General features: G+C 41.1%; 1 protein-coding gene across 1 annotated transcript in view; it reads left to right on the top strand.

Annotated features, from left to right (window-relative positions):
* The window catches only part of CIDEA (cell death-inducing DFFA-like effector a), a 7,266-nt gene extending 6,500 nt beyond the window's left edge, over positions 1–766 (top strand). The window contains exon 5 of the mRNA XM_010297289.1: positions 334–766. Within this exon, the coding sequence (XP_010295591.1) occupies positions 334–466 (133 nt within the window). The 3' untranslated portion in view covers positions 467–766. The remainder of the gene's footprint in view (positions 1–333) is intronic.
* The last annotated feature ends 14,909 nt before the right edge of the window (positions 767–15,675 follow it).

Genomic DNA, 15,675 nt, shown 5'->3' with positions numbered 1-15,675 from the left:
CTGGGCTTCCAGGCAAAGTTAAGTCTTCAGTGGTGTTCTGGTAGTCTGAGTAATGGCTTTGTGGAAGGCCTGTAAATGTCTAACAGGATGATGGCCTGCTTTGTTAAATGTGTTTTCTGATTCTGCCAGTATGTCAATAGTTTTCCATTAATCCATGGTCATAAAAGTATTTGCTGTAAAGAAGGTACAGAAATGACCAGCTGCTCAGAAGTGAGGAGGAATGAGAGAGTTCTTAAATATATCTACCTAACTTATCCTAAAGGTCGGGGCCGGGGGGGGGCAATGTCACCCTGTTGGTGAAATTTTTTTTTAAACAAATGGCTTTTCTTCTAGGAAGGTGCTTCAGCTAATGTCCCATGCAGCACAAATAACTGGACAGTTTCTTCTCTATACTGGAACGTATATGTTGCAGTTGATGGGTGAATATGATGAAGACGGCACGTGTACAAGATCAAGGCAGGAGTAGTGAACACAGCTGCACTCCTGATACCGGATCCTCTTGCTTAAAGACATTCTCTTGCCCAATTTTAATTGTAACAATGTTATAGTAGGGGGATGCCCGCTGATGTGAACTAACATTTTTCCCATTTGGGAGTGCTTGTAGGCCTTAGTCATAAAACAAGTGTTTGGTGTTCACAGGCTCTTAACACAGCAAAAGGATGGGTGCCTAATGTCTAAGAATTTGGCAAAAGGAGAGAGGGCAGGTTTTTGCCCCAGCAACTCAAAATATACAATGAGTGGAAACTTGGAAACTTGCATGCTTTGTAACCAGTGGGGTATTTCGTGCACTGATCAAAACGTAGTTTGGTTGGGGTTTTTTTCATGGCTGTCTACTTGCCTTCTGAACAGACTGGGCTGTAAGGTCAGGGCAGGGGAGCTGTGGTTTTTTTTGTTTTTTTAATCCTTAACAGTGCTGGTATTGTTGTCCAACTGGCATTGAGGTACAAAAGAATGAAGTGTGCTTACTTCTGTTACCAGTCGAAACATACAAGCGAATCCTGGTTCAGTGACTGACCACTCTCATGAAGCTAACTGGAGAAAGTGCAACTATTAAGCAGAAGCTTAAAATGTAGCCTTACTTCCCTTAAACCAAGGAAAAACACTTCATTTAACTCTTTATATTTTTCTTCAAATCTACAGAAAGTTCAGGTTAGTGTAGCTCATACCAGTTGAAGAAGCTGATATATTTCTATAATGGATCTGATACCCAGTTCTGCCTGAAGTATTGAATAATTTGCCATAGTTTCATGAAGATGGCTTACAAGCAACCTGCTGAAGCTTTCTTCAGGAGTTAAACCATAACATCTGTAGTTCTTACTGTTCAGTTGCAAGATGACACCACATCCCAAGCTGTACTTGAGGTACATGTAGCATGGATCTGTAAGAGATGCTGGATTTTGATGCCCCTGTGTTCAGGGGAGAGCTGCAGGACACTATCTAGTCTTGTGTAACATACATATGCTCTAAACTGGATGTTTGCAGTTTTATGGTCTCCCAAGACAAGCTGTATTGAAGGGCAAAGTTTTTAATCCTTAGGTAGAATTGCCCAGGATGTTTTCTACTGTTTAGTGAATTGCTGGTAGGACCAGCTTCCAGCAGGCTTTTCCTCAACAGTGTAGAAAACTGGAAAACAAGCAGAGTTAGGCATCTTGTGTCAAAATACAAACTCCTGTTGTGGAAGGGAAAAAGCCCAACTTTGGTTGTTCATAAGTGTGGCTTTTGAGTTTTTCACTTGCTTGCTTGTGAAAAACTTTAGTAAGCTGTTATATTCTTGCTTAAGACTGAAAGCTGTTAAGGAGACAGCAGATACAGGTAATGTGTCAGACCTGAAGGCAGGTGCCACCTAGGAAGAGAAGCTCTGGTGACAGAGTGAAGTGGGGCAGGGCAAGAAAACAGTGGGAGTGAATGGGAAAAGGACCAATGTGGACCCCACAGTGCTTACCATGCCTCTGCTGAGACAGGAATCCATTAACTGTGTGCATCAACTGCACTGAGTTGGAAGAAAGCCTAATTGCTAAAAGAGGAGCAGGTAGCCTGAAAAGACCAAGCATCATGGTTGGTGGGGTCGATTCTGACCTGTCAGCTGTGTCTGTTCACTTCAAATGTCACTAATACATGGGGATATTGCTCTTGTTTTTATCAGTAAATTTCACCTTCATATGCTGATTTTTGCCTTCCCTTTATGGATGCAACTTAGCCAGATGGAGCTGCATCTTTCAAATCCCTGTTGTGATGAAAAGCAGCCTAAATCCAAGTGTTAAAGGGACTGATGGACACAAGTTCATTAGGTCTCCACCTGTCTCTTCAGTAAAGGTATTACAAATAAGTAGACAGCTAAGAAAAATCTTGGGCTTTTTCCCCCCCGATTTCTTATGTTTCCCTGTCTACTTCTGAGTGTTTGCTGAAGCAGGGGAGGGCACACAGCTTTGGGCAAGGGCAGGACTGTTCTTTCCTAATTTCTCCCAGGGAAGAATATCTGTAAGTTGCAGTACTGTCAGTTTTCCTTCAGAAAAAAATAATAAACTATTCTGTAAGTAATTAGAAAGAGGTTATGTGAAAATGGAAGCTTTATACTTCATCTGTATTGTTTTCACCCACCCCACCTCCTACCCCAAGTGATTGTTGCCGTAACTGTTGGCTAAAGTCTTTCTACCCCTATCAAGGAATTACACTTAACTGATGCAGTGCAAGGACTTTGTCATTAATTCTTTCAGCTTTTATGGACCATTTATTAAATGAAAACAAGCACATATCTAGAAAGTGAACTGTGTGTAATGCTCCTAAGAATATTTATGTTGCTAATGGTGGGAGCACCAACATTTAAAAAAGATTAAAAAAAAAAATCAACAAAACACTAACTTGCATAGTTCAATATTGCATTAATTTGTGCAAAATGCCTCTTCAACCTCTGTAATACAAAAGCATTTGCAAGTCTGCACTGTGCAGATCTCAAATTCCAGCCTTCTATAGCCAGAGGCAATTGTTACAGAAGTAACACTCCTTAATTTGCAATGGCACTATCTTAGAACCTAATGTGATCTAAAAGGTTAACTCAGTATGAATTTGGAATGTTTTTAGGCAGCTGCTTCTTTGGCAGCTTAACACTTAAAACTTGAGCTGCTGAAGGTCATGTGAGCTGCGAAGTCTCCATCTCAGAGCATCTCCTTCTAATTCAAAATGCAAACAGCTGAACAAAGTAACTCAGCTTTGATATTTTCTCAAAATGGGAGAAGTGTCTTGGAATGTTATAAATGTCTGAAATTTTTTAATTTTTTTTGCTTTTGAATCTTCTGAACACAGGCTTAGTATTTGGGAAATAGTACTTGCTACTGTACCAACTTCTTTCCGGAGCAAAAGTTTTGGCTTTGGGTCAAACTGGAGGAGTTTGTAATTCTGAGTTGGAGCCAGTTTGATTTTTTTTTTTTTAATAGACTGCTTAGGAGGCATAGCTTTTACTTCAGCTGTATGTGGTGCACAGAAAAGAACAACTTCAGCATTAGTTAGCTGTCAGAAAATGATAAAGTGGTGTACAATATCTAGCAAGGGACAGAAAAACTAAAAGCACAGGCTCTTAACTGCAGGTATATAAAGAAGCAGCTAGCTTTTCTACTTGACACTTTTAGCTTTAATTTTTCTTTCCATATCAGTTAATCTGTATTTGTTACTGTTGCAGTGATGGCTGGTAGCACTGGCACATCAGAGGTGTGAAGCATGTTTACTGCCTCCTTGCTTGCACTGGCCCTTTCTGCCTGTTGCTTTGCATCACTTACTAACAATGCACCAAGTCATACTCTCTAGTTACCAAAAAAGGAATTTTTACTGAAGTACTCAATCTTGTTGACTCAAGCACTGTTCGTGTTCTGCAGGCAAAACAAAGTTGCTCTCTTCATGACTGGAATGAAGGGTCTAGTAGCTTTTTGTGTGTGTAATTTATCATGACTTCATTTCCTTCCTTTCATAAAACCTATGAAGCTATTGCTTTCTTGCACCTTCCTATTCTTTCAGGAGAAACAGGATTACAAGCTTTTCTGTCGGGAGAGGAAAAGGCAGGATCTAAATTCCTTAGACCATTTGGAATATGCTCTAGGAAACATCCTGAGTCCCTTCCCGACAGAGAAGGAAAGGGTAAAGAAAGGAAAATAGGACTTTGGGCTGGAAGTTTTTTCAGTACAGTGAGTAGAGAGGAAGGTGTTAACAACTTAGGAAATGTTGGTAATTCTTAATATTAACTGTGAGAACTACATATGATCATTTGTAACTGACTAGAATTATAACTCTAAATCATTTCAGCATGCTTCTTCCTGAGACAGCACTTGAACTAAGAGGCACAACCTTCTTTAATTAAAAACAAAAGGAAGTTTAAGACCAAAGACTTTGTGATGCCTCAAGTTCTACTGGAGGTATTAATGTGATTAACATACCACTTCAGTTACGTATTAGTAAGTATCTTTGTGGGGCTTAGCATTTATGACTGCTTTCTTACCTTACCTTGTCATATGTGCAGTTAAGATATAAACATCAGCATTGCTGTTTTGCTAAGGGCAAAGATAGTATTTTACCACTTCACAACTTCCAAGCTCAGTAGTTTATCTTGCTATGAAAATTGAGATGGGTGAGAACTATGTGTCAGTGATGGCAGTATTTTCTGATGGTGGTGCCAATTTTAAGGAACACTGTCTATGAATAAATAAATTCAAATGGTGGCTTTGGATGTTGTCTCTATTAATTTCCAGAATAACTTATTCCTGAAATAATCATGAATGTTAATGGATCCATGGTCTGCCACAGACAGTTTCCAAATGCTGGACTGAAGCAGTGAAGTAACTGGATACTATTATGTGGCTCTGAACTCTTAACTCCTTACTGCTGACTCACTTTCTGGCCTCAGAAACCATGCAAGCTGTGTTTCCTGTCATACAAAGGGGAATGCCTTCCTCCATCTTTTATCAAAGCTGCAGAAGACTACAAACTGCTGAATACAGGATGTAAAAGGCTTCAGCAATCTCTGGTTTTCACCACACACTGTAAGCATCAAGGACTTCTTTTTATGATGCCTCATGAAAACTCCCTGCAGTAATTTACCTACAGATACACTAGTACTGCATTTGATTGCAAGGAAATAGGAATTTAGTTTAGTGAAATATTAGATTTGTCTAGTTCAGGATTAACTTAGTCTTCAGGAAGAATAGCATGCAAGTGTGATTAGCCTAGCACACTTCTAGTAAGTACATCCTGTACTCAACTTAAGGGACAGTTTTGCAGAGCTTGACTGTTTGGCAGTTCCTCTCTTGTGGGAGAACCAAGGTCTGATTTCTTGCTCTGGAAAAGCACAAAATAGCACTGTATGGGGTTTAGGGGCAAGGTGTTGGCAATGGCTGCTGTAGGGATGGCCTCTGTGGGTAGAGACCAGGAGATGCCTCTACCTTGTACAGAGCTGCTTCCAGCTGGCTCCAAAATGAACCTGTCATTGCCCAAAGCTGAGTACTTCAGCCAAGTTGGTGGCACCTCTGTGGAGACATACTTAAAGGGTTAAAAAAAAAAAATGCAGTGCAGCAGCTGTGAGAGGACTGACGAAAATGGAGAGAAACAGCCCTGCAGCCACCAAGGTCAGAAATGGAGAGGGAGGGGGTGCTCCAGGTGCTGGAGCAGAACTTCTGTGGCTCATGGAGAAGATCATGGTGAAGAAAGTTGTACTGCTGCAGCCCATGGAGGACCTTGCACAACAGCAGGTGGATGTGCCTTGAAGGAAGCAGCAGCCTCTGGACACCCCATGCGGGAGCAGGCTCCTGGGAAGAGCCATGGCCTGTGGAGGGGAGCCCAAGCAGGAGCAGGTTTTCTGGCAGGACCTGTGGCCCATGGGGAACCCACACTGGAGCAGTCTGTTCCTGAAAGGCTGCAACCTATGGAGAGGACAAATGCTCGAAGAGTTCCTGAAGTACTGTATCCTGTGGGAAAGGCTCATGTTGAGGCAGAGGAAAAGTGTGAGAAGGAAGGAGCAGCAGAGAGGAGCTGTTGCGGACTGACCATGGCTCCCATCCCCCTATGCTGTTTGGGGTCAGGGAGAGGAGGTAGAAGAGTTGGGAATGAAGGAATGAAGTGGAGCTTGGGGAAAAAGCAGGGAAGGGGAGAAAGCTGGTTTAGTTTTGTCTCTGTTTCTTACCATCCTATTCTATTTTTAATTGAGAATAAATTAAATTAATCTTCCCTGAGTCAAGTCTATTTTGCTGGTGACAGTAATTGGTGAGCAATCTCCCTTGTCTTTATCTTGCCCCACAAGCTTTTTCATCTTACTTTTTCCCCTGTGTCCTGTTGAGACAGAATGAGAGCTTCTCAGTGGGTACCTGGCAGCCAGCCAAGGTTATCCCACCACAGCCACAAAATGCTAAAAGTAATAAGCAAAAAACAAGCTGCCTGTGCTACAGGTGGCCAGTAAAATTGGAAGCAAATCTTCTGGAGTGTTTTCTGAATAGCTTTCCATGGCTCTGTTTGCAGAGACACAGTCTAATCATCCACAGGATAGGGTTAATAGTTTCAGTTGTCACGATACGATCTATTTACTGACCTCAATCTCAAGCGTGTTTTTTCTAAGGTCACCCATCAATCTGAATCATTCATAGTAGGCTCCACTCCTAATGTATTCCTGGTTAGCAATATTTATTAATAATTATTAATTATTACTTGAAAGACTACATTGAAATAGTCTGTTAGTTATTTTATAAATAGCTAATGAAATGTAACACTAAAAATACAGTATGTCTTAGTAGACTCTAGAATCAAGATAATGCATTCTATGTAGTTCCAACATAAAAAGTTGATGTCCATCAGTTTTCTAAAAAGTCTGCTTTAAAAATTAGCATATGTTATGTATAGATTAGGTTTGGGGTTTTTTTAAGTAATATAACTATTGTCACTGGATGGTTGTGAGGAAAAAAAAAAAGCTTAGATCCTCAGACAACAGCTATATTTAAGAAAACAGTGGCTTAATGATGTGGGTAGTCAGACTATTATAGACCCAGAGAAATCTCAGACATCTAAGCACTCCTTTAAAATCAGGTATAATTATTTCTGAGACATTTTGTAATTACACTGTGAAGTCCATACTCCTTTATGTTAAAAACACTTCTAATTACAAAGCATCTTCCAGTGCATAGGTATGTATCTTTCTTTGCTGCTGTTCTTTATTAAGTAGCATTTTCAAATGCTCTTACCCCACCTCAAAAATCAGGAAAGAATAAGCAAGAAAACAATAAATAATCTTATGTAAGTATAAGAAGGACTACTGATTTATTGAACTAGACAAACTGTCTACAGTGCGCTCTATTTTATTTCTGAAAACCTGAAGTGCAAATGGCATTATTTGAGTGATTCCTGTACCAAATGTGCTTAATTTAGGTGATCTCTCAGTTGCAGATTTCCTGCTTTTTTGCCTACTTAGGGATGTTGCCTGGAAAAGCTGCCTAGAACAGTTGCAGAATACTGTTCTGACTGGCAGTCACCTTGCTGAGTGATCATGTTTTCCAAATAAAAGTCACTATCTTCCAGAATAACTGATGTGTTTTCAGAGACAATCGATTATTCAACAGTAAACCCACTTTATCTGAAATCAGGAATTACTAAATAGTTGATGCAAATAGCTCACTAGTCCAGTCTCCAAGAAAAGCCGTTTCATCTTTGGATGGAATGATCAAGCTGGTTTTCCTCATCATTATAAACATCGTCTGCAAACTACATTATGATCAGAATTTCATCTAGGTAACAAAGGTATGGTCTCTAATAGTTTCACCTCTGTGACCACTGAATTCAGTAAACAATTATCTCAATTCCTCCTAGTCTTATCTGGCCCTGACATGGTACTGCGCTTGGTTTTCACAAGAGTTGTGATCAGTGAAAACAAAGCAGGTTTTGTCACTAGCAGCATCAGCAATGGATAAAATGGATAAAAGTCACTTTTGTTTCCATGACTTCTACCTCTCCAAAGATGGGGGATTGTTTTGCTTTCGGCATGCGTTTGTTTTTTTGGTTTTGTTTCCCCAGAAAATTCAAACTGCTACATTCTGTTTTTCACTTGGAAGCTCCCAGCACTTTTTGCACTGTTCTTGTTTTCCGTCATCTAAACCTTTCTCTATGTTTGATGCTGTTCCCTAGATGTCACCAGCTTCAAGCGCTCAATTCCTTCTGCTATTTTTCTATGCCTTGCTCTGGTGACCCCTTTCAACATACAACCTGTTATGTTGTTCCTCTTGTGGCCTTCCATCACCTTTTCCAGATTCCCTTTGGCTACATTAAAACTAAAAATACTTAATGACTGAGGAAGAGGTGGGGGCAGGTGTCCAAGCAAATGTAAATAACCCCCCCATTTGTATCTGTCTTGCTCTATCTGTAGTTCGTATTAAGTCTTTCTATACAGAACTGCTCAGCCTCCTTGTTTATGTAGCATTTTAAGCATAACTGTCTTCCATACTCACCAAGCTGCTGTCCTGAGATAAAAAGCTTTTGACTGCTTAGAGCTGCACCCTATTCCTGACAGATCATACAGGCCACACATAATATAAAGTCCCTATTCAGTACAGAGGCCAGACACCACAATGAAATAGTTTTACACAACAGAGATGTAGCTCTCTAAATCTTCTGTGCACAGGCAACAACTGCATCTCCACACCCTTCCCGCCAAGCAATGGCATTCAGTTGTGCAGTCAACATATACTGTAACCCCATATCCTCCTGTATTCTGGCACACTGTTTGACAAACGGACCGTGAAACGGATTATTCACCGTGGGCGGGCAGTGGTTTGAGTCCTGGGCATGGGCCAAACTGACCTCTTACATTCTTAGCATTCATAAGCCTTTAAATCATTAATATGGTAATGCTGCTAATAGGCTGCAATCCAAGGCAATGGGCATACGCTCTCAAGTCTCACTGCTGCAGAGTGGTTTTCAAAAAGAAAAATGATCGGTTCTCTGTGTGTAAACACTGTCTTCCCCTCCTAATTCTTGATCAGTAGCTCTTGGAGTACCCTGCTCGGAGGGGGATTCTTCAGCTGCTTCTGTGCAGTCAGTACCAGACCACATTCCTCCAGTGGCTGTACCCACCTGCCCTTGACAGTGCTGTGGATTGCGCTGTTAAAAATAAGCCAGGCTTTGTCCAGTCATAGCTTCTGCTGCGCTGTTTGTACTGGGACTGATGGACTTGTGAGGAATGGTGCTCTTCTTCTTGCAAATGTAATCTGAGAGAATCATTTGTCAAGCAGGGTAGAAGCGGTACGCTGATTTGGTTTGGACATGTGTGACAGATGAGGAGGATCTATGCTGGTGAGGGAAGGGTGGCAGCCAGGAGCCACTCGCCACCCGAGAAAAAGGGTAAGGCAGAAAACTGTGACTCACCTGTGAAACCCAAGACCTGACCGGAGCAATTTATAACTGATTTTAGCTGCGAAACTGCTTTTATAAAATAAGCGTTTCTCACAGTGAGATGAATTGTTTTTACTTGGAAAGCTACACATTTAATCTCAAATATATCCTTGGCTTAGTCAGTGTTAAATAACTGACAAGCTAGACAGGACTCCAACCCTTTGTCTTAGACGTCTATTGCTATTTCTTTTTTCTCAGAGAATAAAAGCATGACAAATTATTTTGTGTAATGCAACCTACATCTATCCCTTTCCTCCTTTCCCCTCCCACACACTGCAGTACAGATCTGTACTGTCGAGTGTTGCAAGGTGTTTTACTCAAGAGTTTTAAGGAGACTGAGCTGGATGGAATAAGATGCAGGTGCTCGTCTGCTTTAGCCACAAAAGACAAGAAATAAAGTCTAGAACAGATCCATTGGCTGTGCTTGGACCTCATCAGCTTAATTCTAAATGATCTGGGGAAAAGAACGGGTGAAGCTTTTTGATTGTATAAAAATCTTCAGGGTAGTCAAAACTGCTATCAGTTGGAATGAGTTTAAGAAGTATTTCATGATACTGATTTGAATAAAACAATACTTGATGAAATTTAGTATCTGTAACTGTGTAACACAAGGAAAAACAACTCTCTGTCTGCAGAGAAGGCATCTAATTTATCTGTCACCAGTCTCAAAAGACATCTTGGAGGTAATGTGGATAGTTCAATGAAAAAAAAAAGCTCAGCAGCAGTCAAGAGGGCAAACACAATGTTAAGGCCTATTAGAAAACAAAGACCAGAGCAGGTGCATCCTAGACCACTGCATAAATCAATGGCCATGATTTGAATACTGTTGCCCCCATTTCACAGAGGCTGCAGTAGAGCTAGTAGACATAGAGAAGGGTGATAAGCAAGGACCATCACAGGAGTGCAATGTCCCCCTCAATCACAGGGAGATTAATTAGGCTAATACTTTCAGCTCAGAAGATGTTGGGCAAACAGGCAAAGAAAGAACATATACTAAAACCTTCCCCTTGCACGCAGCTACAATGGTCATTAGGAGCTGTTAGTCACTGTTTCTCAGAACAGAAGAATCATGAGGCACCAAATTAAGGCATCAGCTTTACAACAGAAAAAAGCACTTCTTCACAGAACAGAATCCAGTTATGTGTGGCAGGTAGTGCCATAGGAGACTTCGGAGGCTGCAAGTGAACTGGGTTAAAAAAGCAGTTACATAACTTAATAGATGCTTCAAAAGGACCACTAAATGTGATGGTCCAGATCTGGTCTTCGATTTGACAAATCCTTAATCACTAATTGCCAGGATGTAGAAGGGTATTTGGGGGGAAGTGTTACCATGCACTTTCCCTGGCACCCACCACTGGCTAGTGTTCCCATGCTCTTCCCCTGCCCCCCACCACTGGCTACTGTCAGAAATGTAATTCTAGATTAGCTGGATCTTCCATTTAATCAAAACCAACTGCTGTCAGTGTACTCGTCTGGTCAGAACATGCTTTTTCTCCTGATAATCTTTAGCATTTCTGGTTAAAAGACCGTTTTGTCCTCATTCTGATGTCTCCCACACTCAAAGCACTAGGACTTTACTGATAAGCCCTGCATTGTATTGGCATCTATTCAGAGCTGACTAAACTGCAAAAGCAAGTCAGCAATATCTCAGATTCATCGTCCTCTTACAGCTGTACCACTTGCTCACTGTGTGGTACAGATAATGGAGAGTACACATTCCAGCTAGTATTTGTTTTCACTCTGTCCTTCAAACAACTCAGGTCCCCAAAATTTCTGACGTGCAGAGAGGCTGGAGAGTTGAATGTAGATAAAGTCCAGACTTATTTTTTTATTCCCATAGCCTTGGTTGAAGCTGTAAGAGAACACTAACCTGGATATTTTACTGACTTTGTTGAACACACAGTGCAGCCCATTCTCTGGCTCTGTTTGTTTATGTAGCTAAGTGACCTATTAAAATGGTAGTTAAGAACACAGCCACACCAAACACATTCTGCCTGACAAAACAGGCAGGTACATGCCTCCCTTTTCTCCAGCTGCTACAGCTGCTGCATAAAAATCACTATGACCAATTCTGCAAAAAGTCCTGGGTGAGTTATTGTTAGCATTGAGGCTAAGCACAGGGAGAAACAAAGGGTTGAAAGAAAACACTCATTTCCAAGAACAGAAAATGTGTTACAAATGAAAAGACAGTAAGTACTGGAAAGTGCAAAGGTGACTGAACTCAAACATGTTAATATTCAGAATTGGACTTTCAGTGTTTTTCCATTCATCTTGTCAAACAGTGAGAAAAGCATGTGAAAATGCAGCTAGAAACTCCTTTCAACAAGATGGTGGAATTCCTCCAGTGTTGCTTCACGCTTTCTCAGACATTTCATCCATAAACATATTTACCCCTGACCTGATGTAGTGACCTCTGATTTAACATTACAAAGTTCAGACCACATATTGGGGGCTGAGACACAAACAGCAGCATTACCTCCACTGACAGTTACAGTTATAAAGCAGACAGGTGAGCAGCTTTAAAAGAAACCCCCGAGTACTATGTTTGAGCATAGGTGGCAATTAGTGACACTACAGCTTCCACAGCAACAAGCTTAATGGGGGGGAACAAAAGCAAGAAACTTTTTGAGGACCATATGAAATATAGCGGCTCTTCTAGGCAAAATACATCCACTGCAAAACACCTGTGATAAACGCGTGTGCTGGCATTAGCCTTACTAGACTGTGTGCTTCTGAGGGTCTTGCTGTCTCCCTTCCCCTTTTGAAAGGTTTGACCATGCTGTTGGGTTCTGGGGCTATTTCCAGACTCTTCCACAGCTGCAATATCTCCGGAACTCATGAGCCTCTCATAGATTTTGTCACAGGAGGTTGACAGATTGAAAAAGTAGTGGTGGAGATACATGGGCACACGCTGGCACAGAGCATGGCTTCCCATGCTTTCTTCCCTCAGGAAGCCAGGCAAAAAAAACCCAAAGCCAAATGATTTTAAGATTTTTTTTTTCCTTTTTTTTAACTTACATGAAAAACTTGCAGACTGAAGAGGAGAGAAAGGAACAACATTTGCCCTGGGACCTTCCTCCTAAAGGCGACTGTGGGGTTAGTGGTATTTACAAGCCTGCTACAAGCTGTCAAGAGTGAATCCACCATGTGGATTATATTTATTGCTTTGGTGGTTAATGTAAGGGCTAACGAGCTTTATAACACTGGATAGACCCTTTTTGATATTCTTGTTTATCAAAATACAGCAAATTTATCATTCTGAAAAATAAAACAGTCATTATCATGTTAACTGTTCTGCTATAACATTAATTTGTCTCTAGCCCTTAAAAAATCCAGTAAATAGAAGTAGTCCTAGCAACAAGCCTGATATAAACACAAATGTGTTTCCTGAAAAGCAGGAAGCAGCTTAACAATCATATCATATGACCAGCTAAATACGGAAGAACTTTGCTGGGGTTTTTCCAGGGCATTAAAGCAAATTTCCATGTGACTTTGTGGGAGATGACTACTGCCTAGGCTGCTATTACTGGAAAATCCTTCTACTCTGTAGCATGGGCATCTTACACATTTTGTCCTGCCTTGTGAAATTCATCATCTTGTAGGTATCCATTTCTATTTTAGCCTTTTCAAGAGCAGGGAGTACGTGAGAAACGTTGAAGACAAGAATGCTGGAGGCTCTGCAACCCCACATGGCCCCATCAGTTTGTCTTGACCATGAACATATACAGCTTTTTCAAGGCAGCTGGATCCTGCATGGGAGCAATATGGGTATTTAATGTGCTGTTACTCTCTGATACCACTGCTAAGACTGACGTCCAAGATCCTTGTCAATGCTAACAGGAATAAAGAACCACATGGTCTCTGCCCATCACATTGGAGCACCAAAGAGCTCTCCAGTAGAAATGAACTGTTCTGAGCTTTCACCAGCTAGAAATCTCAGACTAATCCAGGCTTGGCCTAGCAGTCAGATATTCCTTAATCCACATCCTGTCTATCATAAAGGGTCATGCCACTCCCTAAAATGCAAGCATGGACCTTTTTTACTATTTAATCATTTGCTTCCACACCTGGAATGTAAGCCATGTAAACTGATTGTTCAAGACACTGTCTGGGGCATGAATTTGTGAAGTTAGGCTGATAGTTTGTAGCTTGTATTTGTAGTTTGTATCGTGACATCTTACTAATTTTTCAGGTTGAATATATTAATTTTTTTCTTTTTTTACAACAGAAGTGGAGTTAAAATTGTAAAAGGAAGGAAAAAAGGAAAAACAATGAAGGGAGTAAATCTGCAAGTGACATCTTAAGAAAGCTTTCTTCCTATTTTGTGCATCATGAAAAAAGGCATACTCTAAATATTAAATTAGCCTATGAAGTGAATGGGAAGAAAAAAAGACTCTGAGTTATGAAGGTTAAAAGTCAATATATATTATAAGTATATATAAGAGAAAGAGACTATACAGCCAAACACAGGTGAAAATCCACTGTACAGAATTTACAGTGTGTTCCTATGTTAATCTATTTATAGAATGAATCTCATGGACTCAGTCAGATGAAGCACCTAGAGAGAAATCTTTAAAGACATTTAGGTGCCTTAAATTTTGAGGAGGTGTTTAGTGGAGGTTTAAAATACATCCAGAAGTAATCCATAGCAGTTAAGTACATAGTAGGATTTTGAAACACCTAAGTGCCTTTAAAATCCCGGGCCAAGCCTGTGAAGACTTAAAGAGAATGTGTAGGCTTTTGTAGACACAGGTTATAATGGCACCTCCACCTCCCAAGTCAGCTGAACTACTAAGTAAACACAAGCATGGACGAAAAGGATTTGAAGGTACATTTACATTCAGTGACCAATAAACGGGTGTTGCTTCTCTCAGATTGCTAGCAATAAAACATGGAGAAGCCGCACGTTGATTCAGGTCTGACTGAATATTAGAACATATTTACATAGCTATAAAATGTGTACAGGTGAGAAGAAAATTTGTTGGGTAAACTGTTTCTCACCTTCATCAAGCATATGGTTCTACAGTCTTACATATTCTTCAGTGGGTTACTTTGTATGTGTGGGAAAGTAGCTGAAGTTTCGTGCTCTAGATGGTGTTTGACCAACTGCTGCTCCCAGACAGTAGACAAACTTTTCAAAGATGGCAGATATCAGCAGCACAACCCATACAGCTTTTCAAAAGCACGTAGACTAAAAGCTTTGCTATAATACACTCTCACTGCTTCTTTTACCCCCTCACTGGCATACCTACGTTCATTTTTTTCTTCTTTTATTGTCAAAATATCATTTGATTCAGATGATCAAATGGGTTTGATCTACTGCTGGGTTATATGATTCAAGGCTTATCTCCATGAACGCAAAGGAGCACAGAGAAACAGTGGCAAGTGGGGAAACCCCGAAAACATACGCATAGAAAAGGAGCCTCTGCCCCAGCTCCTCCAAAAGAGGGATCAGCCTGTGGGATGCGTGAGACACCCATCACCACTAGTCAATGGGAGAGGCTTTGTGGGTCACTGTACCGAGGGGTTACTGCCAGCAGGGGTATGGGACTCTTTAGGGGATGGAGGAGAAAAATATCTTTGGGATTGTACAAGACAATTTAGGGGATGTTTAGGGGAGGAATCAAAGGTGGGGAAAAGGGGGAATAAAGGTGGTTTGGTATGGAAAAAGAAAAGGATTCAGGGCTAAAATGGTCTGGTTGGGTGTAAACAGGTTGCTGGTCAGTATATCTGTCTGGCTATGCCTTGCACCTGATCACCTCAGTCTGGCTTGTCTTATTAAACTCCATTTTTTAAATTTTTTTTTTTTCCTGCATGAGAGGATCTCTATATTCCGTGTGTATGTGTGTGTATGGTGGTCTGAGTGTCAGCAACTAGGCGTGGTGGCCACAAGTCATAGGGTCCTGTATGTCTCTGATGGAGCAACTGGAGAGACCAGAGTGCATGCTCATCTTGTGGATCTGCATGTCAGTGTGTGGTCACTAGTAAACATTAAGCCAGACTAGTTGGAACGTAGGGTATGAAGTTTGGGAGTCAAGTTTTGGAGCAGCCGTAAGTCCAGGTGAGATAGATAGTGAAGAGACCAGGGAATCTGTGAGGTGGCTACTGGAGGGACCTGGGGATCCAAGCCAACTGCTGGGGAGACTGTGGTGGGGGTTTGGGGGTCAGCTACTGGTAAGGTCACAACCCTGGACCAGCTACCAGAGAGAGACTTGTTTGCATGTTTGTGTCTCTGTGTGAGAGGATCTAGGGGCCAAATACTGAATA

This window comes from Phaethon lepturus, unplaced genomic scaffold (genome assembly GCF_000687285.1).
Source record: "Phaethon lepturus isolate BGI_N335 unplaced genomic scaffold, ASM68728v1 scaffold17901, whole genome shotgun sequence".
In the NCBI taxonomy this organism is placed as follows: domain Eukaryota; kingdom Metazoa; phylum Chordata; class Aves; order Phaethontiformes; family Phaethontidae; genus Phaethon; species Phaethon lepturus.
Note: the sequence above shows the minus strand (reverse complement) of the source record. Positions and strands in the feature narration are given on the sequence as shown.